Source organism: Equus quagga, chromosome 15 (assembly GCF_021613505.1).
Source record: "Equus quagga isolate Etosha38 chromosome 15, UCLA_HA_Equagga_1.0, whole genome shotgun sequence".
Classification (NCBI taxonomy): domain Eukaryota; kingdom Metazoa; phylum Chordata; class Mammalia; order Perissodactyla; family Equidae; genus Equus; species Equus quagga.
Window position 1 is genome coordinate 21,800,029 of NC_060281.1, and position 25,503 is coordinate 21,825,531.

The 25,503-nt window shown below is 41.4% G+C and overlaps 2 protein-coding genes across 4 annotated transcripts in view; both read left to right on the forward strand.

The window, feature by feature from the left end:
• Positions 1-16,262, forward strand: part of ZNF318 (zinc finger protein 318) — a 41,803-nt gene extending 25,541 nt beyond the window's left edge. Inside the window, exons 8-9 of the mRNA XM_046639681.1 lie at positions 5,157-5,289; positions 15,369-16,262. Coding sequence (XP_046495637.1) covers positions 5,157-5,258 — 102 coding nt within the window. The 3' untranslated portion in view covers positions 5,259-5,289; positions 15,369-16,262. The remainder of the gene's footprint in view (positions 1-5,156; positions 5,290-15,368) is intronic.
• A 6,185-nt stretch (positions 16,263-22,447) lies between these two features.
• On the forward strand, positions 22,448-25,367 carry CRIP3 (cysteine rich protein 3). 3 transcript variants are annotated; one of them, XM_046640602.1, is made up of 8 exons: positions 22,448-22,588; positions 22,851-22,945; positions 23,329-23,386; positions 23,483-23,614; positions 24,362-24,433; positions 24,564-24,658; positions 24,758-24,815; positions 24,990-25,367. In XM_046640602.1, the coding sequence occupies exons 1-8, from the start codon at positions 22,546-22,548 to the stop codon at positions 25,049-25,051; spliced, it is 615 nt and encodes a 204-aa protein (XP_046496558.1). In that variant the 5' UTR covers positions 22,448-22,545; the 3' UTR covers positions 25,052-25,367. The 3 variants fall into 3 exon arrangements, with proteins under 3 accessions (XP_046496558.1, XP_046496556.1, XP_046496559.1); XM_046640600.1 differs by having other exon boundaries at positions 22,460-22,945; positions 24,990-25,366; XM_046640603.1 differs by lacking the exon at positions 24,758-24,815 and having other exon boundaries at positions 22,460-22,945; positions 24,990-25,365.
• Positions 25,368-25,503: the final 136 nt, after the last annotated feature.

Here is a 25,503-nt window from a genome sequence, read left to right on the forward strand (position 1 = left end):
AAAATTTACCTCCTTTCCTTTTTTTCTTTCTCCTTAAGATACTAGACAAATCAATCATAACTTCTATACATATCTGTAAAAAAGTATTTTCTGTTAATTTTTTTTTTTGCGAATTTATTTTCTCCTACTTTGTCATTAAAATCAGATGTCTATCTGGCTCACCACATAGTGTGCTTTGATTGTATTTTGGCTTTGACTCTGCCATTTCTGGAATGTGGGGGAGGAGGGAAACGGAGAGTTGACTTCTCCAATTGCTGTGTGTATTCCCACCTAATTTCCTGGGCAGCTGTTGGATCTCTGGGAGAGACACCAAAAAACCTGCTGAAATGGAAAACTACTGATGAAGGAAGGCTTGTTCGTCTCTTAGGCTTCTATTTGGATGGGCCTGCCTTAACATTGTTTGAAACGCAGCGTGAGTAGCTCTTTTGTTTACTGTTTACCTCCTCGTGGCATGTCAATCCCCATACTTCCCTCATTCTGTTGCCTTTGCTTGAGATGGTTCTGCTAATCCACAAAGCTGTTTGGAAATGGCCTCAGTAAACATGGAAGAAAATGTAGCAGGCTCACTTTTGGAAGACGACAAATCGGTAAGGCTTATTCATGGCTCAGTGCCAGGAGCAGATATGTTTTTTGGGTCACTTTTATTTTCAAAATGGCCTTTGTTCATTGTATTGTGATCCAGTAACACTTTGTGTTAAATTGTTTAGCAGCTGTTTCTGTTTAGAAGAGGTAGACGACCTGAAACTTGTTTTGGGATTGGACTGATTCTCTGTTCCTCAACCCATATGTATTCCTTCCTCTACCTCTCCCTTTCCCAAGTTATTTCCACTATAGTGTGATGTTTTGGGTTGTACATTTTGTTCAAAAGATTAAAGAATGAGTTGGCTTGGACAAGTTTAACTTTATTTTTAATGTGTTAATTACTTGGAATAAATGCATTAATCTCATGTTTCTTTCTGGATTTTTGTTTTGAAACCATACACATTTGAACTCCACAGGAAAACTAGAATAGTGAACCCCTACTGCCCTATTGTCTATCCCCCCTCCCAACTGTTCCTCACTTGTCAGGGCTTCTTTCATGTCAGATTGTTAGGTTATATAGTCTGTGCCCCAGTGCTGCCTGGATAGGCAGTGAGTTGGCAGACAGTGGTCTGGTTTTGGCATCTCCCTATTGTGAAGCTTTTTATTACCCTTATGTTGGCTCTCCCTATGCCCCTCTGGGAACTGAGTTCCCCCACGAGCACTCATGTGCTTGCCAAGTTCGCTCTTAGGGATCAGGGAGCTTGGTCCTCAGGTTTTCTAATCTCTGTTCCAGTTTCCTCTCAACATCCCTGATGTCAGCCATTTATAACCTGCCTCAATAGAGGCTTCAGAGTCTTGTTCTTCTACCCACTCCTCAAAAATAATGCAAAGTTGCTGATTTTTTTCCCCTAAGAATTCTTTTTGCCTGTTTCCTTGTGTGCAAGCAGCAGAATCCCTATGTTGAATTTGGGGAGGCTATTTAGTTTTTCTAGAGCCTTGGCTAATGACTGCTTAGACGTTTCCTGGCCTCTCTTCTCCATCACGTTGTGCAAAGGGCATAGATTTGGAAGAGTTTGGTCCTTGAATGTTCCCTAGTTATTTGCCTTGTGATTTGGGACAAGTTACTTCACCTCACTGTGCCACAGGGATTTTTTTTTTTCCTTAAGATGAGGATCAATATCTCCATCGCAGCATCAAATGCATACAGGGTCAAGCCATCCTGAGTAGTCTTCCTAGGCCTGCTTTTTCAGCTGAAGCCTGAATTCAATGCACTTTTCTGGCCTGGAAACCATAGACTGACTCAGAAGATGCCCTTTAGAAGAATGTAAACCCAGGTGAACTTCAGAGATATATTTGTTTTTCCAGAAGACTTCCCTCCCCATTCTAGGAGCCTATCTACAGGAATTCATAGAACATAAGGGTTTAAAATGCCAGTTGTTACTGATTTTCAGGCCTGTTCACTTAGTTCCACCTCCCTTTGGGGAGAGATGGGTGGGTTTAGCAAAGAGTTGGGAGGGGCTAATCCTATCCAGATCCCACTCCTAACCTCATCCCATCTCAGAGAGAATGAGAATCTTATTCTTTAGGTTAGGAGGGGGCCGCTTGAGAATGGTAGCAAAGGGATGAGAGGCACAATCAAGGAAGGGCAGAACTAATTCATGTAGCTGGGGCTGGAGCAGCTCCTCTTGTACTCTCTTGATAACTTCAGGCTTTATAGCAAAGGCATCTGACAATCTCAGGCTTTTTCTAGAACAATGCCCGCTTCTAAGAGTTGAAACAACAGCATTCTTCATATTTGTCTTGAACCAGTCGAGGGAGAGCTTTTAGGATGTAGTCTGGGCAGGAAGTGTTGCTGCTTTCCTCTTTGATCAGTGGGATCTAGCTTTGAAGACCATTCAGAAAATCCATGTGAAAGGAAGGGTAGGACTCTAACGTAGTCGCTAGCACCTAAAGGTAGGGCCTCTTTCTTTTTATTCAGTACTGTAATAGTACTGAATAAATTGTCACCCTAGGAGACAAAGGCACATGAAAAGAATAGGCCCTAATCTTTACATATGGTTTACATGTCATAACTCTGTTTTAAATTTTTGCCAACATCAGAAACGGCTTTTATTGGACTCCCTCAACTGTAAGAACAAATGATCAGCATTTAGGTTTAAATTTGGGCAAACACCTAATTTTACCTAAGTTGTGTAAATAACCCCCTAAAAATTCCCCTTGGCTTTGTGAATGGAGGCCTATTGTTTTATAAGTCATCTTTCTCCTGTTCACAGCTAGCTTCAGGGCACAGTATTCTTAATAACTTTTCTGCTAAGTATTCCCACTTTACCCTATGCCACTCCATCTCTCTAAAAAAGTCAAAATGTCAAAGGTTAGCTAATGTTTTGGTAGCAAAGCATGCCAGAACATATGTCCATTTATCAGACTGCCAGGTCCAGAGAATGAGGAAGAATTGGGGAGGGGGGTGTGGTTTGGACATACGGTATATAAGCATCCAATAGGGATATTAAGTGTATTACCAAAAAAAGGGTAGATGCAGATTCTGAGAGGAGACGGCCTATAACGGAAGTAAATGAGGTGGAATTTTCTAAAAAATACACACTCCTAAACCTTGGGTCTCACCTTAATGAAGTTTACCTGCGAAGCCCAGGAGTAAAACCTAAGCAAGGTCTTCATTTATTAACAGTTTTGTGAGAACATGGACAAGTGAAAATAGTTTGGGATTGTGAGCACATTTCTTATTTTTTTAGACTTTAATTTTTCAATAATGTTTATGTGATTTTTAACAAAAAATTATGTATACAATAACATTCATTGGTAAGCCATGCAGTTGAATTTGTAATGAAAATCTTCTACCCTTAAAAAAATTCACTACCAACCTGATTTGCCCTCAACCCTTATACACTTTCAAAGGACCATGTGCATTTTCGTTGTATAGCACTTAATGTGGTTGTAATTTTACATTTTTATGTTTCTTTGATTAATATATGCCTCCCTCCCCCAGAACTAGATTATAAACTCTCCAAAGCAGGAAGTCTGTCTTTACTTACTGTTTTTTCATCATTGTATTCACAGTGCACAGTTGCCTGGCACCTAGAGTGCTCAATAAAAATTCGTTAAAAGAATCAATGTGGTAATAGTAGCTATTTTTTATTAACTGATTGTTAATACTTATCAATTTATAAGTGGGTAAAAGCTGTAAATTGCTGATTGTATTTGCTGGATGCTTAGCACTCCAGAAGCCATTGTTTTCTTGCTTCTGTCCTGGATCTTTGTATACAAAGCGCTATCTACGGCAGTGAGTCCATATCAAGGCTGCCAGTGGCCACTTATTTCAACAGCATTCTGGAATAGTGGTGCCAGGCCAGGAGGGGCCACACTGCCCTCAAAGCTCCTAGGAGAAAAACTGAGGTTGGGAAGGGGGGTAAATTGACCTTAAAGGTAGCAATAAAAGGCTTTGGGGACTGATTTTCAGATGGCTCCCTTTCTCCTTCCAGCCAGATTTCATAGGCATGTTCAAGTCAGTCAACCCCCAGATTCCTCTAATTTGACTGAAGGGAGTAATTCAACCCTTCGTGGCTCAGCATCTTGTCACCTCATCAAAACTAAATCAAGCTGCCTGGAAGGAAACAAAAAACTTAACCAAAAAAGGTTGCCTTTGAAAGAGGGAGGAGGGATGCTTTCACTTTTTATTTTGTATTTTTTTTGTTCTAACATTCTGACCATGAAAATGCATTTTATATAAAATATAAATATTTATATACATATAAAATATATTTTATATACATATAAAAAATATATACATACAAATATAGAAAGTGTTTAATTTTTATGTTAGTAAGGGTTATCTGGTGCTGTAGAGTTATAGACCAGGTGGTTTTTTTCCCTTCTGTATACTTTTGTGTATTAAGAAATAGTGGTTTTTCTAAAGATGTCTCTCTCCCACTCAGTGCATCCCTGTCTTGACTCTTCTCATCAGTTTCCATCATTACAAATCATACTTTTCCTGCGGCTTTCCGTCAAGACTCCCTAAATTCCTCTTCTCCCATTCAAAGCTGGGCAACATACATTCTTCGAGAATAGAGATTCTTGAAGAATACCGTTCTTTTCTTCCTCTTCCCTTTCTCTTGGCCCTACTTCTGTTGAGCTGATAATGCATTTCCATTCATGCTGTACAAGCATTTGGACATTAAGTTATATAAGTCAAGATACCTATTTTCACAAAGCTTACTGTAATGCAGGTATACAAAAGATATCGCAAAGTCTTTGTTGTATGCAAAAAGAAGATAACTCATACCTAGATGTATTGATTGAAAGCTTTGTAGGCTTTTGTTCCTTCCATTTGTGGAGGATCAGGCAAGAGAGGAATTTTTTAGAAAATAAGGGAAATGAGCATGTTTAAGGAAAGTGAATGAGCAGGGTGAAAATAGAGGCAGAGTTACATAATGGTAGAGGATGTAGAGAAAGATAGCCAAGAGAGAAAATCAACCATATTGAGCTATTATCTTCTTTCATCTTCTCTCTGATGCTCTGCCCCTGCTAAAGTTCTATCCAGCCCTCCTATAGCTGACCTTTATAAGGACGATTATGATGACATTACTGACTCTCACCCACCCATCTTCCTTTATTTTCAGGAGTGGTTTCAGAAGTCTTCAGATTTCCAGAAGGAAGAACTACAGAAGACATCTCTGCCCCAGGGAGGCAGGATAGAAGCCACAGAGGCCAGGGGCCATTAGACAGTCACCTCTAGGGTCTGAGTTCCAGAAGGTGGGTATGGCTGCTGGGGCAGAAATGGGTTGTAGAGAAGGCCCTGTCATTTTACCTGCCAGGAAATGGTGAGTTGGGTGAGCAAATATGTTAGGTATATCAGTATATTTGTACCAGTAGAGGAGGAACAAGATGAGGATAGGCATAGAAGGTATCTATTTTAAGCTTGCTACTCCTCATCTCAAATTATCTCCTAAGTTCCATTTCTCATTTTGTGCCGCGATACTTATGTTAAAACTGAAGTTCAGATCTTCTCTTCTTTGCTGGGCCCTGGGCCCAAATGTAGAACATCCACAAGTATAACATCTCGTATCTTGATTTCAGCCTTCCTTACTGGTCCACACAAGAATCAAGGTAAAAACTGGGTACGTCCTTAGAGGAGAGGGATATGAATAGACAAAGGAGGCTCAAGGAAGGGGAAACAATCACAAAAGGGGGTGTTTGAAAAATCCTGGGATTTCAGACTTCAGGATAGCTGTCTACCAGCTTCTATTTAGTCTTACTACCTCTCTTACACACACTGAAACATCTGGTACACAGAAGCAGGGAAGCATCATTTCAAAATCTCAAGGAAACACTTTATTCTCTGTCCATCTAAAATGCCAATAGGTGCTTCTTTTACTCCCTTTTATACTTTGGGCCTGTGGGCTCAGAAACACAGTAAGGATGAGAATCAGAACCAAATTAAATTTAGCTGGCCTTAACAAGTCCTTTAAACTCTGAGATTTATTTAAATCAGGGCTACCCCAGCCCAAGATTTACCCTTAAAACTATTAGCCTAGTTTTGTTCCTGATTTATAATCCAGGCACTTTTAGAGTCCTAGAGGTCTAATTTACTGCCCAAATAAATCTATAGTTTGGGTAACTTTTGGGACTACTCATAACACTACAAATATAAAGAACTGCATAATATTCCACCAAAGGCACCAATAGAATAAGAAGTAAGGGGTAAGAAGTATCTCGGCCTCTTGCTGCTGAGCGTCTGTCAGTTAAGGACTACTCATTCCTAAGGCATGACCCTGTTGATGAAGCAGTGGAAAGCAGCTTGGTGCCAGGGCTGCCAACACTTTGTCACCACCACTTTCTCTCCCTTGCTGCAGCCCAAGATCTGTTTCTCATCAGCTACCACATTCCTCTGCTTGGGGACAATTAAGAGTGTTGGTCACAACTTTCATTCCTAACTGCGACTCACCTACCTACTAGCCCCCCGTTTGCTGCTTAGACCTCCATTCTTCAGTGGTGTCTGAGGTCCACCTCTGAGATGTGCTTATCTGGGGGATGAGCAGGGGGAAAGGGAAGATTTTTTAGAATAAGTTTTTCCCTTTGGACTTCTTTTATTTGATATGCTAGAGTTCACGTATTTTATGAATGATAAAATATTTAAGATCTCCTTTTTTATTGGAATATTCATATAACATTAAATTTCACATAGCATTCACCATTTTAAAGTGTACAATCCAGTGGTTTTTAATATCTTCAAGGTCATGCAGCCATCACCACTAACTAATTCCAGAACATTTCCATCATCTCTCTAAAAAACCACATACCCGTTAGCAGACACTCCCAGTTATTCCCTACCCCAAAGCCATTGGCAGTCACCAGTCTGCTTTCTGTCTCCATTTACCTATTCAGGACAATTCATATAAATGGAGTCATAGAATATGTGGTCTGTTGTGTCTGGCTTCTTTCACTTAATGTTTTCAAGGTTCATCTATGTTGTACCGTGTATCAGTACTTCATTGTATTTTATAGTTGAATAATATTCCATTGTATGGATAAACACATTTTGTTTATCCATTAGTTGATGGACATTTGGGTTATTTTCCCCTTTTTAGCTATTGTGAATAATACTTCTGTTAACATTTGTGTATAAGTATTTGTGTGGACAGATGTTTTTCAATTCTCTTGGGTATATACTAGGTCATATGGTAATTCTAACTTTTTTTAAAGTAAAATCTTGTATTAAAGTATAAGGTGCATATAAAAAAAAACCAAAGGACACATCACAAATGTTAAGCTCAACACTTTTCACAAAGTGAACACACCTGGGTAACCAACACCCAAATCAAAACATGACCGACACCCCTGAAACCCATCTCATGTACTCTTCCAGTCACTACTTTCCCAAAATGTAACCACTATTTTGACTGCTATCTCAGATTTTAGTCTTTTTTTAAGGAGGTAAAATTCACATAACATAAAATTAACCACTTTAAAGTGAACAATTCAGTAGCATTTAGTACATTACAATGTTGTGCAACCATTACCTCTGTCTAGTTCCAAAAAATTTTCATCACCCCAAAATAAAACCCTGTGTCCATTAAGCAGTCAGTTCTCATTCCTACCTCCCCACAGCCCCTGGCAGTCACCCATGTGCTTTCCCTCTCTGTGGATTTAAGTATTCTGGATATTTCATATAAATGGAGTCATATAATATGTGTCCTTTTCTGTTTGGTTTTTTTCACTTAGCGTAATGGTTTTCAGGTTCATCCATGTTATAGCATGTAGCAGTATTTCATTACTTTTTATGGCTGAATAATATTCCATTGTGTGTGTGTACCACAATTTGTTTATTCATTCATTCGTTGATGGACATTTGGGTTGTTTCCACCTTTTGGCTGTTTTTGTGAATAATGCTGCTTTGAACAGTCATGCATAAGTATTAGTTTAAGTACGTGTTTTCAGTTTTTTTACATTTATAGCTAGAAGTGGAATTGCTGGGTTATATGGTTATTCTATGTTCAACTTTTTGAGGAACTGCCAAACTGTTTTCCACAGTACCCAAATAATTTTACATCCCTTCCAACAGTGAATGGCTCCAATTTCTCTATATCCATAACATATGTTAATTTCCTTTTTAAAATATATTATAGCCATCCTAGTAGTTCATTGTGGTTTTGACTTATATTTCCCTGTAAGGTATGATGACCAGTGATGTTGAACATCATTTTGTGTGCTCATTGATGATTTATATATCTTCTTTGGAGAAATGTCTAGTCAGATTGTTTGCCCATTTTTTAATTGGGTTGTCTTTTTGCTATACAATTGTAGAGATTCTTTATATATTCTGGATCCTAGACCTTTGTCAGATGTATGGTTTACAAATATTTTCTCCCATTCTGTAGGTTGTCTTTTCACTTTCTTGATAATGTCCTTTGATGCGCAAAAGATTTTAATTTTGATGAAGTCCATTTTATCTATTTCTTTCTTTTATTACTCGTGGTTTTGGTGTAATATCTAAGAATCCATTGCCAAAATCAAGGTCATGAAGATTTACCCCTGTGTTTTCTTCTAAGAGTTTTATAGTTTTAGCTCTTAGATTTAGGTTGTTGATCCATTTTTGGTTCCTTTTTGTATCTAGTGTGAGGTAGGGGTCCAACTGCATTCTTTTGCATGTGAATATCCAGTTGTTCCAGCATCATTTGTTCAAGACTTTTTTCCCAATTGAATGGTCTTGGCACCCTTGTTGGAAATCAGTTGGCTGTAGATGGATGAGTTTATTTCTGAACTCTCAATTCTATTCCTTTGGCTTATATGTCTGTCCTTATGCCAGTACCACTCTGTTTTGATAACTGTAGCTTTGTAATAAGTTTTGAAATTGAGAAGTGTGAGTCTTCCAACTTTGTTCTTCTTTTTCAAGATTGTTTTGCCATTTGGGCCCCCTTGCAGTCTCATATGAATTTGAAGATTGGCCTTTCCATTTTGGCAAAAAGAGTCATTGGAGTTTTGATAGGGATTGCATTGAATCTGTAGATACTTTGGATAGTATTGCCATTTTAACAATATTAAGTCTTCCAGTCATGAACATTGGATGCCTTCCCCTTTATTTGGGTCTTCTTTAGTATCTTTCAGCAGTATTTTGTAGTTTTTGCACGTCTTTCACCTCCTTGCTTAAAGTTATTTCTTTATATTTTATTCTTTTGTTTGCTATTGTAAATGGAATTTTTTCTTAATTTTCTTTAGGATTATTCATTGCAGGTGCTTTATTCAAAGTACAACTGACTTATGTGTTGATCTTATGCCCTGCAACTTTGTTGAATTTGTTAATTTGTTCTAATGGTTTTTTGTGAATTCTTTGGGAATTTTTAAATACACAGGATCACGACATCTGAGAATAGAGATAATTTACTTCTTCCTTTCCAATTTGGATACCTTTTATTTCTTTTTGTTGCCTAATTGTTCTAGCTAGAACTTCCAGTACGCTGGTGAAAAGCAGTGGTGAAAGTGGCATCCTTGTCTTGTTCATGATCTTAGGGAGAAAACTTTCAGTCTTTTACCATTATGATGTTAGCTGTAGGATTTTCGTAAATGCCCTTAATCATATTGAAGGAGTTCCCTTCTATTCCTAGTGTCCTGAGAGTTTTTATCATGAAAGGGTGTTGGATTTTGTCAAATACTTTTTCTATGTTGAGATGATCATGTGTGGGTTTTTTCTTTCATTCTGTTAATGTTGTGTATTACATTAATTGATTTTCTTATGTTTTACCACCCTTACATTCATAGGATAAATCCTCCCTACTCATAGTATATCATCCTTTTAAAATGCTGTTGGATTTGGTCTGCTACTATTTTGTTGAAGACTCTTGCATCTATATTCATTAGGGATGTTGATTCGTAGTTTTCTTTTCTTGTCTTTGTCTGGCTTTGGTCTCAGCCTGCATAGGTGAGTTAGGAAGTGTTCCCTCATCTTCTGTCTTTTGGAAGAGTTTGAATAAGACTGGTGTTAATTATTTAAATATTTGGTAGAATTCACCGGAAAAGCCATCTGGTCCTAGACTTTTCTTTGTTGAGAAGTTTTTGATTACTGATTCAATCTCTTTACTTATTATAGGTCTGTTCAGATTCTTTATTTCTTCTTGAGTCTGTTTTGGCAATTTATATGTTTCTAGGAATTTTTCCATTTTATCTAGATTATTTAATTTGTTGGCATACAATTATTTGTAGTATTATCTTATGATCTTTTTTCCCCTGTAAGGTCAGTAGTGATGTCCCAGTTTCATTTCTGATTTTAGTTATTTGCATCTTCTCTCTTTTTTTCTGAGCCAATTTAGCTAAAGTTTTGCCAGTTTTGTCAGTCTTTTAAAAGTACCAACTCTTGGTTGCATTGATTCTCTATTGTTTTTCTACTCCCTGTCTCATTTATCTAACTTTATTATTTCCTTCCTCCTACAATCTTTTGATTTAGTTGGCTCTTTTTTTCCTAGTTCCTTGAGATGTAAACTTAGGTTGTTCGTTTGAGATCTTCTTTTTAAAAATGTTTACAGCTATAATTTCCCTCTTGCCACTGTTTTCACTGTGTCCCATAAATTTTGATATGTTGTGTTTTTATTTTCATTCATCTCAAAGTATTTTATAATTTGTATTGTGAGTTCTTCTTTGACCCATTGATTACTTAAGAATCTGTTGTTTAATTTCCACATTTTGTGAATTTTCCAGTTTTCCTTGTGTTATTAATTTAGCTTCATTCCATTGTGGTTGGGGAAGATACTTTGTATGATTTCACTCTTTTTAAATGTATTGAGATTTGTTTTGTGGCCTATGATCTATCCTGGAAAATGTTTTATGTGCACTTGAGAAGAATGTGTATTCTGCTGTTTGTGGATGATGTATTCTGTGAATGTCTGTTAGGTCTGGTTAGTTTTGTGTTGTTCAAGTCTTCTATTTCCTTATTGAACTTGTGTCTAGATGTTCTGTTCATTATTGAAGTGGTGTATTGGAATCTCCAACTATTATTGTAGAACTGTCTATTTTTCCCTTCAGTTCCGTCAGTGTTTGCTTCATATATTTTGAGCTTCTGTTTGGTATGTATATGTTTATAGTTGGTATATCTTCTTAATGAGTTGACCCTTTTATCAGTATATAATGAGTTCTTTGTCCCTTGTAACAATTTTTTATTTAAAGTCTATTTTGTCTGATGTTAGCATAGCCCCCTCAACTCTCTTTTGGTTACTATTCGCTTGGAATATCTTTTTCCATCCTTTCACTTTCAACTTATGTGTGTCTGGATCTAAAATGAGTTTCTTGTAGACAACATATAGTTGGATCATGTCTTTTTTAAAAATGTATTCTGCCAGATTCTTTTAGTGGGGAGTTTAATCAATTTACATTTAAAGTGATTACTGGTAAGAAAGGGCTTCTGGCATTTTGTTATTTGCTTTCTTATGTCTTGTCTTATTTCTTTTTTGTTCCTCAGCTCCTCCAATATTGTCTTCTTTTGTTTGGTTAAATTTTTTCCAATGTACCATTTTGATTCTGTCCTCATTTCCTTTTCTCTCTATATTTTTATTTATTTCCTTAGTGGTTACTATATGGATTATAATTAACATTCTAAATTTATAACAATCTAGTTTGAATTGATACCAACTTAGCTTTGATGGTATACAAAAATTCTGCTCTTATATAGCTTCATCCCCCTCCTTATGTTGTTTTTGTCACAAATTACATCTTTATACATTGTGTGCTAATTAACGTATATTTATTGTTTTATGCATTTGTCTTTTAAATCATATAGGAAACAAAAAGAGGAGTTACAAACCAAATATACATAATACTGGCTTTTATATTTACCTGTGTGGTTACCTTTACCAGATTTCTTTATTTCTTTGTATAGCTTTGAGTTCTTGTCTAGTGTCCTTTCATTTCAGCCTAAAGGACTCTCCTTACCATTTCTTGTAGGGGAGGTCTACTAGCAATGAACTTCCTCAGCCTTTGTTTCTCTGGGAAGGTCTTAATTTCCCCCTTTGTTTTGAAGAATAATTTTGTTGGATATAGAATTCTTGATTGAGTTTTCTCTTTTAGCACTTTAAATTGCCACCCCATTGCCTTCTGGCCTCCAGGGCTTTTGATGAGAAATCAGCTGCTATTCTTATTGAAGAATATTATTGAATAATAATCCTTTGTACATGATGAGTTGCTTCTCTTGTGCTGCTTTCAAGATTCTCTCTCTGTCTTTGTCTTTTGACAGTATGATTATAATGTGTCTTGATGTGGATCTCTTTGAGTTTGGCCTGCTTGCAGTTTGTTGTACTTCTTGTATGTGTAGATCTATGTCTTTCATTGAATTTGGGGAGTTTTTAGCCATTATTTATTTCTTCAAATATTCTTTCTGCCTCTTTCTCTTTCCTGCTTCTGGAACTTCCATAATGCATATGTTGGTCTGCTTGGTGGTGTTGTATGGGTCCCTTAGGCTCTGTTCATTTTTCTTCATTCTTTTTTCTTTCTGATACTCAAACAGAATAATTTCAATAGTTCTATCTTCAAGTTTACTCATTGTTTCTTCTGCTAGCCTGAATCTCCTATTGAACCCCTATAGTAAGTTTTTCATTCAGCTACTGTAACCTTCAGCTCTAGAATTTTTTATTTGGTTCTTTTTATAATTTATATCTCTTTATTGATATTCTTTATTTGTTCATTTTCCTGGTTTCCACTAGTTTTTTGTGCATTGTTTTGTTTAGCTCCTTGAGCATATTTTAAGACAGTTGATTTGTAATATTTGTCTAGTAAGTCCAGTATCTGGGCTTCCTTGGTGATGGCTTCTATAAACTTATTTTTTCTATGAATGAACCATACTTTATTTATTCTTTTTACACCTTGTGATTTTTTTTTGTTGTTTGAAACTGGACATTTTGAATATTATAATGTATCAATCTGGGAATCAGATCATCCTCCCAGGGTTTGTTGTTGTTGATTATTGAAGGCTATAGTCATCCATTTGTTTATTGCTCTTCCAAACTATTTTTGCTAAGACTGTATTTCTTGTGTGTGGTCACTGAAATCTCTGTTCCATAATCTCAGCAGTCAGTCAGTTATGTGACAGAGATTTCCTTAAATGCGTAGAGTGGAAAACAGACAAACAAACAAATACCTCTCCTGGTCTTGGCAGATTGGCCCTGAGCTTGGGCACTACTTCAGTACTAAGCCGATTTGTCTAAAATTCTGCCTTAGCCTTCACCTCCTGGTGGCGTGGAGCCCAAAGACCAGCCAAAAATGCTAGCATAGGGTCCTCTCAGGTCTTTTCTGAACATGCATCTTTTCCTGGGCATGAACATGGAAGACTGGATCTCCCTATCATATGTTAGCCCTTCAGAGTCCTTATTTCCCCATGTATCTTCCTCCTCAGTCTCTTCCTTTCCAGGCTTTTTGATCTGTCTACTGCTTATTCCATTCGCTGTCCCCACTGCCTTCCAAGCAGCCTCTGGCAGTCCATGTCTTTAAATGCTTTCAATAGATGCTACGTGGAAAACTGCTCCAGCCTGAGGGGGGCAAAACAAAAGTCAGCCTCAGCATGGGTCCCTCAGGGAACTACCAGATAGGGAAAAATTCACAGCCACAATCTTTTGAGAACAGTGTGCATATTGCCTTCCCCTGGCACTATCAAGCCACACCAGGAATATGGGCGACTGTCCCCATGGCCACCACCAAGCTGGGGAATGGGGGAAAAAACCACAACTCTTTGTTACTGAAATTTAGCAGCTTCTTTTTTCATTAGACACACCACTGGTTGGACTCCACTGTAAGTTTTTTATTAGATTCCAGAGTTCTGAAAAAGTTGAGTCTATCAGTTTTCACCAGCTTAATGATAGCTTCAGTGGAGGGTCTCATTTTTGGAGCTCTCTGCTCTGACATTTCTGTGACATCACTCTGTGTTTAACTTTTTGAGAAACTATCAAACTGTTTTCCACAGAAGCTGCACCACTTTACATTCCTACAGAAATGTGAGGGTTTCATTTTCTCCACATATTTTCCAACACTTACCCTCTGTTTTTCATTTTTTTATTATAGCTATCCTAGTAAGTGTGAAGTGATATCTCCTTATGATTTTGATTTGCATTTCTTTTTAATGACTAATGATGTTGAGCATCTTTTCATGTGCTTATTGGCTGTTTGCATATCTTCTGTGGAAAACTATCCAAATCCTTTGCCCATTTTTTATTTGGATTACTTGTCTAAGATCCATTTCTTATATATTATTTTCTAACCTTTTTTCTTACAAGGTTATCCTGAAAATCATGCATTAAGAAAATATGTATAGGGGCCGGCCCCCTGGCCAAGTGGTTAAGTTCACGTGTTCCACTTTGTAGGCCCAGGGTTTCACCAGTTCAGATCCTGGGCACGGACATGGCACCACTCATCAAGTCATGCTGAGGCGGCGTCCTACATAGCACAATCAGAGGCACTCACAACTAGAATATATAACTATGTACTGGGGGGCTCTGGGGAGAAGAAGAAGAAGGAAAAAAAAAGAAGATTGGCAACAGATGTTAGCTCAGGTGCCAAACTTTAAAAAAAAAGATAATATGTATATAAAGCTATCTGCAGTGTCAGAACTTTACACAACATGATGTAATTCTTAAATACAAGAAGATGCTCTTCTACCTGTATAAAGGTGCATTTTGTATTAATCAGGACTCTCTTGGTTGTAAGTAACACAGAAACCTAACTCAAACAAGCTTAAGAAAAAATGAATGGGGGCGGGTAACTTATAGCTTGATAACTGGGAAACTGGGGCAGAGTTAGATCCAGGAAGTAAAGATGTCATTAGGACTCTGTCTTACCCATTCCCTCGGCTCTACTTGGCCTTATTTTCTCTCCACTCAGGGGCAACATAGCCCCTGCAGCCGCAAGCTGCCGTGGTCCTTATAGGCTTCTATCTAGAAAATGAGAGTGTATCTTTCCTTATAACACCAAAAAGTCTCAGGGAGGATGTTGATTAGTGTGACTTGGGCCACATTTATATCCCTGAACAATTACTGTTGCCAGGTAGATGAGGTACTCAGACCAGGCCCTGGTCATACGACCATAATGAACAATCAGGACTAAGTTGAATTAATATGGAATGGGGGGAGATGAGGTTCTCCAAAGGAAATGCTTCTAAGTAGAAAATAAAATGTCCCCTATAGAGCTGCAAAGGTTCAGTGCCTGTTTTATTTTTAGGCTTTCTTTGTGGTTTTTTATCAAGAAATGGATGCTCAAGTTCTTGTCCCTACTAAGATACTGCTTTTTTTCTGCCCCTTTTTTGGTGGTAGGGGGCTAGTAAGAGATTAGAAATAAAGATTTTATAGCTCTGTCTGTTCCAAAAGCTTGGAGGAAGAAGAGAGAAAGGCCAGTCATTTTGGAGTTGGAAAGAGGCTGGAACTTGACTCCTGATTCTGTGACCTTGAGCTTCATAGAGGAACTGAAAGACTCTTCTATAGGAAGGTAAGTATTTGCATTTATCTGAATTCATAAGATTAAGCTGTTTTAGTCTCATTAACATAGTCTTATGACCTGGAAGGACTATTCTCATATATTGTAAAAAATTACCCCCCAGACCTTAGTAAGAAGATGAGGAAGTTACTGGTAGTTTTCACCAGGGAACATTGTCACCAGCTATCAGATTTACAAGCAAGCTGCCCACCAAGTTTCACTCCTCTCTTTTTCTTCTCAATTTCCAGCTTATGGATACATTTTTCATGCTGCAGATTATCTTGAGGTAGTTACTTTTATATATTTTAAGATGAAATACGCATTTCCAAGTGATACTGGAGAAGTCAAATCCATCTTTGCAAGGAAAACCATCATTTAAAGCTGTTGTTGATTTCTCATAGGTTGAAGGCAGCCATGGCGAAGGGTCAGGGGGTCTCCTCCGGCAGTCTTGACTCTGAATTAGTCCAGCTGATACCACTGAATCACAAAATGGTAGCCCACTCAATAGCCCCAAGCAGCCATATACAGAGTGCTCTCACCAGGTTCATGTGATGGCGAGTTGATGCTGGAAAACAAGGGAAAAAACCAAATAGACTCTTGCAAGAGCCATAAATAATGTGTGATTACACAGCAGCAGTTCTCTACAGGTGAGAAGATTAGTGTGTTTTTAAGAATGCATTTCAGTCTGTTTTTATTTTGTGTGTATGTTCTATTTTTACTTTTGGGGGTTTTTTAGTAATATAAACCACAAAAAGTAAAGCTTGAGAAAACACAAGGGTTATGGCTAATAAAGGTTAAGAAACAATGATAAAGAGGTAAGACTGATTTTTCATTAACATACCAGAACTGAGTGAAACCTTTCCAAAGACTCATCTAGGAACAGTTTTTGATAGTGCCTTAAAAGTCACAAGCATATGGCCATGCACTTGAACAAGTCTGCAAAGATAGAAAATGAGTGGAGTTTATAGTTGTAATCAAAACTCACTGTAGTGTTAACCTGACATATAACAGCAGCCATATTTGTAAGGTGCTTTACAGTTTACATAACACTTTCCCACATTCTCTCATTTGCCATATATTTAATGATAGACATACTGTAATTGTGCTACATGCTAATTAAGCTTAATTAGCAAGTTCTTGTGAATGACTATAATTAGTGGGACTGGTTTGCTGCCAAAGCAGATTTTCAGTTCTTTTTTACTTTATCAGTTACTTAGTATTTATAATCAGGATCAGTTTAAGTCATATTCTGTTTTGCACATTACACACTTATTCTCTTGTATATTAAGAAACAAATTCCTGAGTCCTTATTTCTGGACAGCTGAGCTTCCCTTGCTCCAGGGCTTTTGTTGTAACAAAACTGTCACCCCCTTCCAGTCCCCTCCTAATCCTACATCTCTCCCACTAGCACTCATCTACTCACACTTGAGGGAGACTTGTATATAACATTTAACATTCACTCACCAACAAATATTTATTGAGCACTCTGTGCCAGAGATTGAACAAGGCATTGGAAGCATACACGGTGCTTGGCAGAGCAGTCCTGGTGCCTGCCCTCAAGGAGCTCACCGACTAATGAGGTAGACAAAGCCTACATTAGGGTGGGGGAGTGGGCAGACCTATTTTACTCTCCTACTAAGGTACAAATCTAACCTTTATGGTGGGTCTCTGTTTGCCTGTTTTCCCTCATTTGGTTGAGCACCCAGACAAGGAAAACACAGCTGTCATGGATTGTACCCCCTCTATCCTCCAGCACAGGATGTGATAGGAGAGAGTACCTGGGATCAATAGCCTGGCATTGAGGAGGTGAGAGGGAGCTGAGGTTAGGCATGGATTAGTGAGGTGAAGATATTAGGGAAGCAAGTTCCCAGAAAAGAGAGAGTGGGGCTGGCCCAGTGGCGCAGCGGTTAAGTTCACACGTTCTGCTTCTCGGCAGCCCAGGGTTTGCTGGCTCGGATCTCGGGTGCAGACATGGCACCGCTTGGCAAAAGCCATGCAGTGGTAGGCATCCCACGTATAAAGTAGAGGAAGATGGGCATGGATGTTAGCTCAGGGCCAGTCTTCCTCAAAAAATAAAAAAAATTAAAAAAGAAAAAATAAAAAAGAAAAGAAAAGAGAGAGCATTTGCAAAGGCCCTGAGGCAGGAAAGAGTTTGTCAGGTTTAACAAGCTCATTAGTTTGGTTGGAGGGGTTGATGCAACAGGAGAAATAGCTAGAAGACTGGAAAGATGGAAGGTCCTAGAGCCAAGTTAAAAATTTTATCTTTAGGGCACTGAGAAGCTATGGAAAAGATTTAATGACATTTCCCTGCCTCTTGCATCTCAATCCATTATTTTCCTGGATAGACCCTCTTGTCTTCAGGTACAGAGGTGCTGTGTAATAACCTTTCAGACTGAAACACACAGGCAGCTGAGCAGAAACCATGCTTACGACCATAGAATTGGAAAGAGCATGAGCTTGAGCGGCAGAATGCTTGGGTCTATATTATTTTGAACACGTTTCTCAACCTCTCCACACCACTTTCTTTTCTGTACAGTTGATAATGTAACATTTACACTCCTCAACAGGTGGTTGTAGGGTCAGAAATAACAAGTACAGTGCCTGTGACTGGCACTCCATAGGTGGTCACTGTCACTATGTTAGCAATACTCTGTTACTGACACAGATTTCAAACTCCTCTTTGGGAATGGAATCACAGAATCATATATCATCAAATTGTAGAGAAATCTTAAAGGTCTGTCTGTATGTGAGGCTTGAGTCCCTTCTGCAACACTGATGATCAGTTGGTTTGTTATCCAGAGTTACTCATAACATCCAGAGAGAGGAAGCTCAGTACTGTCTGAAGCAGCCACTCCATGTTCGGGGTCTGTTAGAAGGTTCTTCCCTTGGACTGAATCAAATATGCTTCCCTGTGACCTCTATCCAGGGGTCTCAGTAGTGCCCCGATGCCTCTTCCATGTGACATTCCTCCAGGTGTTTGAGGTCATGATCTATACCACCACTCATCTAGAGTTGAAAACCTTGTTTCTTCAGCCTAACAACAACAATAAGAGGTCACTTCATCAAGAAAACACAATCCTAAAGCCTATATGTACCTAACAATTGAGCTTAAAAACATGAAGTAAAAAGTGTTAGTGGGGGGCCGGCCCCATGGCCAAGTGGTTAAGTTCACGTGCTCCACTTTGGTGGACCACGGTTTCGCAGGTTTGGATCCTGGGCGTGGACGTGGCACCACTCATCAGGCCACGCTGAGACGGCGTCCCACACAGCACAACCAGAAAGACCTACAACTAGAAAATATAACTATGTACTGGGGGTCTTTGGGGAGAAGAAGAAGAAGAAAAAGACAATTGGCAACAGATATTAACTCAGGTGCCAATCCTTAAAAAAAAATGTGTTAGTAGGAGATTTTAATAATAATATTAGTAACATTTAGTGAGCACCCACACTATACTTGGTGCTGTAGATACACAGATAAGTCAGTTTCAATCAATCCTGTCAATTGAAGAAAGTCACACAAGTGAAGTGTAACACAGCATTACAGATACTGTGACAGAGGTCTGTGCAGGAAAAAGCAGGCGGGGTGGGGAGGGCACCAAGAGAATTGTCATCTTTATGAAAGAAAGGTTTGCCTCATAAGAGATGACACAAACTGCACCCTGACAATTGATAATACCTACACTCAACTGGACTTACCCATTGGTGGTATTTGTTAAAATATCATTTTAGGGACTTTAGTCACACAAAGTATTTAAAACAGCCACTGTCAGCAACTGCAGATGAATTCTTACAAGAAATGTTAATTTTCCCTCTTAGCATTCTTTGCAAAGCCCCTTTTAGAGTCAGAATAATGGAAACCAAGCAAGGAAGAAGAGTGGAATATGTAATTTGCTGTACCTGCAAATGGATGGCAAATATTGGGAAAGGAGGAGCCTCAGCTAGTCTTTCCTAAGCACTGAAATAGAAGAGATGAGGCATACTGTCTTTGTCATGGCCATACAATACAGGAAGGCCACAGAAGACGGGACAGTAAAGCGTTTGCCCCACTGAATCATTGCAAGTTGTGTGAAAGCAGCGTGCTACTCACACTTTGATGCTTGTTTCTTCATGGTGGGCCCTGTGCTGGATGCTAAGGTAAAGATGACCCATCTAAGAGGCTGAGTTGAGGAGTACAATGTGATCCAATGGAGAAAGCGCTAGGAAGCCTTGGAAAAGGACTATTTGATGTGCCCTGGGAATTCTGAGGAGAGATCCTTGGGCAGATGAAGCCAGCCTTCCTAAAGGAGGCAGCATGTCCAAGAATAACAACAATGAAGTCCTTGCAGCCTCCTGAAGTGGGACCTTCTCCATGAGAGTCATAAGAGAGGAGAAGGCAGTGAACCTGGAGCTGCCTTCTTCAAGAAGAAACAAATGAGAGAGGCAGGAACACAAGAGTTAAATATCAGTGGAGACTAAAATTAATATTTTTCAAGTTTGTTAAAGAAGCCCTTCAAGAAACAGTTATAAAACTACGGATCTTGAAATATTCCCCAAAACGGGAACAAATGATGAGGGACTGACCCCAAAGAATATTGGTTAAAGTTCTGTGTTCTCCACTTTGGCAGCCCAAGTTCACAGGTTTGGATCCCAGGCGTGGACTTACACCACTCGTCAGCCATGCCGTGACAGCAATCCACATACAAAACAGAGGAAGATTGGCATGGATGTTATCTCAGGGCTAATCGTCCTCAAGCAAAAAAATGAGGAAGATTGGCAACAGATGTTAGCTTAGGGTGAATCTTCCTCAGGAAAAAAAAAAGTGAGAAAGTGTAGAAAAGTTTGTTTCACAGTGTGCAAGCCTTCCATCTTAAGAAGTCAACAAGGAAGATAAAACAAGTGTTGGTAAGCAAAAAGTATTGATGGAGACAAGTGAGGAAACAGGAGTGTTGAGTGGAAGTTCATAGACACCAGTCCCATCCCCATCACCCTGTTGAGGGGACTGAAGTCCAGAGAGGGTCTTGAACTCCCAAGACACAAATAGGACTCCTTTCACTCAGCAGAGCACAGCACTGCAGCCCAGTGATGTTCAGCACACAGACCCACTCCAGCCCTTTCTGAACTGACTTGACAAAACAGAGGAACTTACTCCAGAAAACTCTTCATTTCACCACAATACTTCATCGGGGGATTGTCTCCTCTGCTGGGGCACTGGCACGAGGCAATCAGCAATGTCTCCTCCCCCTCACTTGCTGAGCTACCTTTTTAAAAAAAAGTAGTTCCCTTCAGGCAGTACTATTATTGAGACATTATTCATATACCATAAAATTCACCATTTTAGGATGTACAGTTCATTGATTTTTAGTATGTTCATAAGGTTGTGCAACCATCACCACTGATTCCAAATCACTTTCATCTCCCCATAAAGAGACCTTGTACCCATTAGCAGATACTCCCAATTGCTCCTCCCCCAAACTCCTGGTAACCACTAATCTACTTTCCGTCTTTATGGATTTCCCTATTCTGCACATTTCATATAAATGGAATCATACAATATGTGGTATTATGTGTCTGGCTTCTTTCACTTAATGTTTTCATGGTTTATCCATGTTGTATTATGCATCAGTACTTCATTCCTTTTTATGATAGGTTGAATAATATTCTGTCATAGATATACCACATTTTGTTTATCCTTTTATCAGTTGATTGACTTTGGGTTGATTCCACCTTTTGGCTATTGTGAATAGCAGTACTATGAACCTTCATGTATTCAAGGTTTTGTGTGGACATATGATTTCATTTCTCTTTGGTATGTACTGAGGAGTGCAATGGCTGGGTCATATGGTAACTCTGGGTCAAAGGTTTAACCTTTGAAGAATTTCCAGATTGCTTTTCAAAGGGCTGTACTATACATTCTCATCAACGAGATCCAGTTTTGTATGAGGGATCCAATTTTGCCACATCCTCACTGACACTTGTTGTTACTCATCTTTTTTATTACCGCCAGTAAAATGGCAGTATTACAGTAAAATGGCATCTCATCATGGTCCTGATTTTCATTTCCCTAATGAGTAATGTTTCATGCTTGATGGCCGTTTCTCTCTCTTCTTTGGAAAAATGTCTATTCAAATTCTTTGCCCATTTTTTAATTGGGTTGTCTTTTTATTGTTGAGTTGTAAGAGTCCTTTATATATTCTGGTTACTAGACCCTTATCAGATAAATGTTTGCAAATATTTTCTCCTAGTCTGTGGGTTTAAATTTCTTGAAGTGTCCTTTGAAGCACTGCTAAGCTACTTTTAACAAATATTAAAACATCTTAAACTAAATTAGGAATATGTAAATGGCGTCTAAATTATACTTTTAAATTTACTAAGTATTATAATTTTATGAGGAAACCATTGTATGCAGACCACATTTTGAGGCTTCAAACTAAGAGTCTTGAGTTCATTGTGAGATTCATCATAATGATAGCTATCGCTTTTACAGCATTTATGTGCCGAGCACTGTTTGGGCAATTTGCATGTATCATCTAATTCTCACAATAATTCTATGAGGTGGAGACTTATCATCATCATACTCAGTGTACAGATGAAAAACGGAGGCAGGGGGAGGTTAAGTAATTTGCCTAAAGCCAAAAAGTAGCCGAGGTGGGCTCCAGATTCCGTTGTCTTAACTGCCAAAGTGGAATTAAATGATTTCAAAGAATGCCTAACTCCTCGCTTTGGGGAAATAATAGTTTTCATGGCGTCGACACTCTGGACATTTTTCCTCGCCGTACCAAGCCAGAAACTAGTACCACCCTTCCAGGCGTCTTCAACGCTCCCTTCCCCTCCCAATGCGGTTTCAGGACCCTCTCTCCTCCCCAACGGTCAGAGGCTTTTAGTGTTTGGAAGTAACTGCGAAGTCCCCTGCGTCCCCCGGGTGGATTGGTTCTAAATTTCTGGCGGCCAATGGGCGCCGAGGAGCAGCGGCTTCAGCCCGGTGAGACTGGAAGCTGAGCCGTGGGCGGAGCCAGCGGAGGGGCGGGAACGGTGCCCCGGCAGCTGGGCCAGCTGTGCCTCCTGTGTGCGGCGCCGGCGGCCCTGAGCGGAGCCATGAGCTGGACCTGCCCGCGTTGCCAGCAGCCCGTGTTCTTCGGTGAGGCCCCGGCTGAGGAGGGGGAGAAGATGGGGCGAGTGTGAACCGCCGGGTTCCGTGAGGACGCAGGAACTGGCGACGGTGTGGTCCCAGACCGTTTTCCACCTGTGGGGCGCTTGGCACTCGAGCGGGATGGAGCTGGCCTCCCGGAGACACTCCCCATCGTCTCTAGGAAGCAGGGCGGGAGGGGCTGAGGGGGAAAAGGAGGGCGCCCGCTGCTGCGCGTGGCTCCCCGCAGCCCGGTTCCTCCTGTCCCCCACAGCAGAGAAAGTGAGCTCCCTGGGCAAGAACTGGCACCGCTTCTGCCTGAAATGTGAGCGCTGCCACAGCGTCCTGTCCCCAGGAGGGCACGCAGAGGTGAGGCCTGGCCAGGGCACACAGCCCTGTGTCTGTCACTGTCCCCCAGGCACCAGCCCCCAGTTTCAGCCCTGGATGCCCACCAAAGGCAACCTCAGCAGCCAACTTCCAAGACCACTGAGCCTGAGTTGTGCCAGTGGACCCCATGCCTTTTGGGGGGGGCAGGGAGGACAGCAGCACTGCTCCCCCACCTGCTCTTGCCCTTTCTCCCTGCCCACACTGGCAATTCCAGCATGCTAGCCCACCCCTCCACCTCTCCCAGCCCAACCAGCACAGGACAGCGGACGGACACACCCAGCAGCCCATCTTGGGGAAAGGCCTGTGGGACACAGGAGAGGCCCTCCTTGGCCCTGGGCAACCCCCTTCCCTTTGCTTGTGCCTAGCACAATGGGAGGCCGTATTGCCACAAGCCATGTTATGGGACTCTCTTCGGACCCAGGGGTAAGTACCAGCCTGGGAGGGACAAAGGGGCAGGAGAACCCTCTCTGTGGCTGGGAGAGGAAGGCTCAAGCCTGACCTCCCCTCTTCTCTCTGCAGGGGTGAACATTGGCGGTGTGGGCTCCTACCTCTACAACTCCCCCACACCCACCCCTGCCAGCACCACTCCTCTCAGCCCCAGCAGCTTCAGCCCCCCGAGGCCCAGGACTGGCCTCCCCCAGGGCAAGAAAAGTAAGTGTGGCTGGGCCCCAGCTACTCCTCCTCCTGACCCTTTCCCAGATGGAACAGCGGGTGGGACCAGGTGGTAGTCTCCCACCCAGTCTTCCGCTTCACATTCATACAATTTTGTTCATGGCAAAGTTTTCTCTCATCCTTGGCTCCTTTTTTTATGTTCCCTCATGTCAGCTGCTGATGGTATTATCACCCCCATTTTACAGGTGTGGAAACTGAGGCCCAGAGAGGGCAAGTGACTTTGTGCTGTCATGCAGCTAGTCAGAGGCAAAGCTAGCCTAGAACTCAGGCCTCTACCAGGCCAGGGCCATGGAAGGAATGACCTACAAGTGAGGGGTCATTGAGATGGGGCCAGTCCCTCACATTCTTCCACTTCCCCCCACTCCCTGTTCCTCCCTCCCATCCCCTGGAGTGGGCAATGACACCATGCTCCCCAACACCTGATACCCCTGCCCCAGCCAGCTCCTATATCAGCTCAGGTTTCCTGAGGATTGAGTTGCTGACGGGGTCGGGCTGGTGGGCAAGGAAGCGGGTGGTCCCTCCTACAGATAGGGCAGGAGGTAGGGTCAGAGGGGACTGAGCTCTGCCCCAGGAAGGCAGACTCAAGGCCACCTGAGTGAGAGGCTTTGGGATGGGGATGAACATGGCTTTTGGAAGAGGACAGTGCCCTATGCAGGCCGGTGCCGGTGGGCTCTGCTTAGGCCTGGTCCACACTTCAGCCCTAGCCAGGGCCTCTTCCCCTTAAAGGCCCTCCCCACATGAAGACCTTCACTGGGGAGACCTCACTGTGCCCTGGCTGTGAGGAACCTGTCTATTTTGGTAAGTGACAACAGAAAGCCTGGAGTGGGGGGGGGGGGGGGGACAGGAGGGGCATCAGGCAGGGAGGTGGTATAAGGCAGGGGGGTCTCCCTGCCCTGCCCCCAGAACTACCACCTTTCTCCACCACCAGCCGAGAAGGTGATGTCTTTGGGCAGAAATTGGCACCGACCCTGTCTGAGGTGCCAGCGCTGCCGGAAGACCCTGACTGCTGGGAGTCATGCAGAGGTGAGCTGTGGCAGGCATGGGTGGTTATGTTGGGAGGAGGGAGGCTGGAGATGGGAAGAGAGCCGAGCTGAGACAGTTCTCTTTCTCTCTGTGTCCCAGCATGATGGCGTCCCCTACTGCCACATTCCCTGCTACGGCTACCTGTTTGGCCCCAAAGGTGGGCAGCCCCACCCCAGACACTGGGCCTAAAGTACGGCGTGTTGGTCTGTGGGGATGTGTGGACAACTTCCCCTGTGGTCAGACACAGCCCAGGCCCCTCCCAATTCCCTCCAGCCCTCATCCCAGCACCCCCCAGCCGCCAGGCCCTTGGTGACAGGGTTCTCTCCCCCAGGTGTGAACATTGGTGATGTGGGCTGCTACATCTATGATCCCGTGGAGATAAAATCCAAATGAGATGCTCACAGGAGATGTCCCCCAACTCAGGCCTCCCACCCTCCCCTCCATGGTCCAATGAGAGCTACAGAATTCTCCGGTCCCATGGGGGTGGGAGAAGGTGGGGTTCTGGTGGCCTGGGCCTGGGTTCCATCGTAGAGCAGGGAGTCTAGACTTTCTCGACTCCTCCCTTTCCCATTTCTATCTGGTCAGGGGACATAGCCGACCCCATTTTGAAGGGTGGCCTCCTGGCCTTCCCAATCCCTTTCCCCAGCAAATTCTCTAACTTCAAGGTACTCATAAAACTTGTGTTTATTCTGGCTTCTTCAATAAAATGTTGGCTTCCATGCCTTCAACTCTTCTTTGGGCATGAGGCCTAAACAGTATGTTGGGGGTGGGGAGTGTGGGGGTGGGGAATGCATTATCCTGCAAAGTGCCTGGGAGGTAGGAGGGCCAGCCATGGAACAAAGAGC

Bases quoted from the DNA above. Each gene is read 5' to 3' on its own strand.
- CRIP3 (XM_046640600.1), top strand. From the start codon at position 22,721: ATGGAGCTGGCCTCCCGGAGACACTCCCCATCGTCTCTAGGAAGCAGG. The intron at 24,434-24,563 runs GTAAGTGACAAC...CTCCACCACCAG, and splicing joins TGAGGAACCTGTCTATTTTG to CCGAGAAGGTGATGTCTTTG. The intron at 24,816-24,989 runs GTGGGCAGCCCC...TCTCTCCCCCAG, and splicing joins CTACCTGTTTGGCCCCAAAG to GTGTGAACATTGGTGATGTG.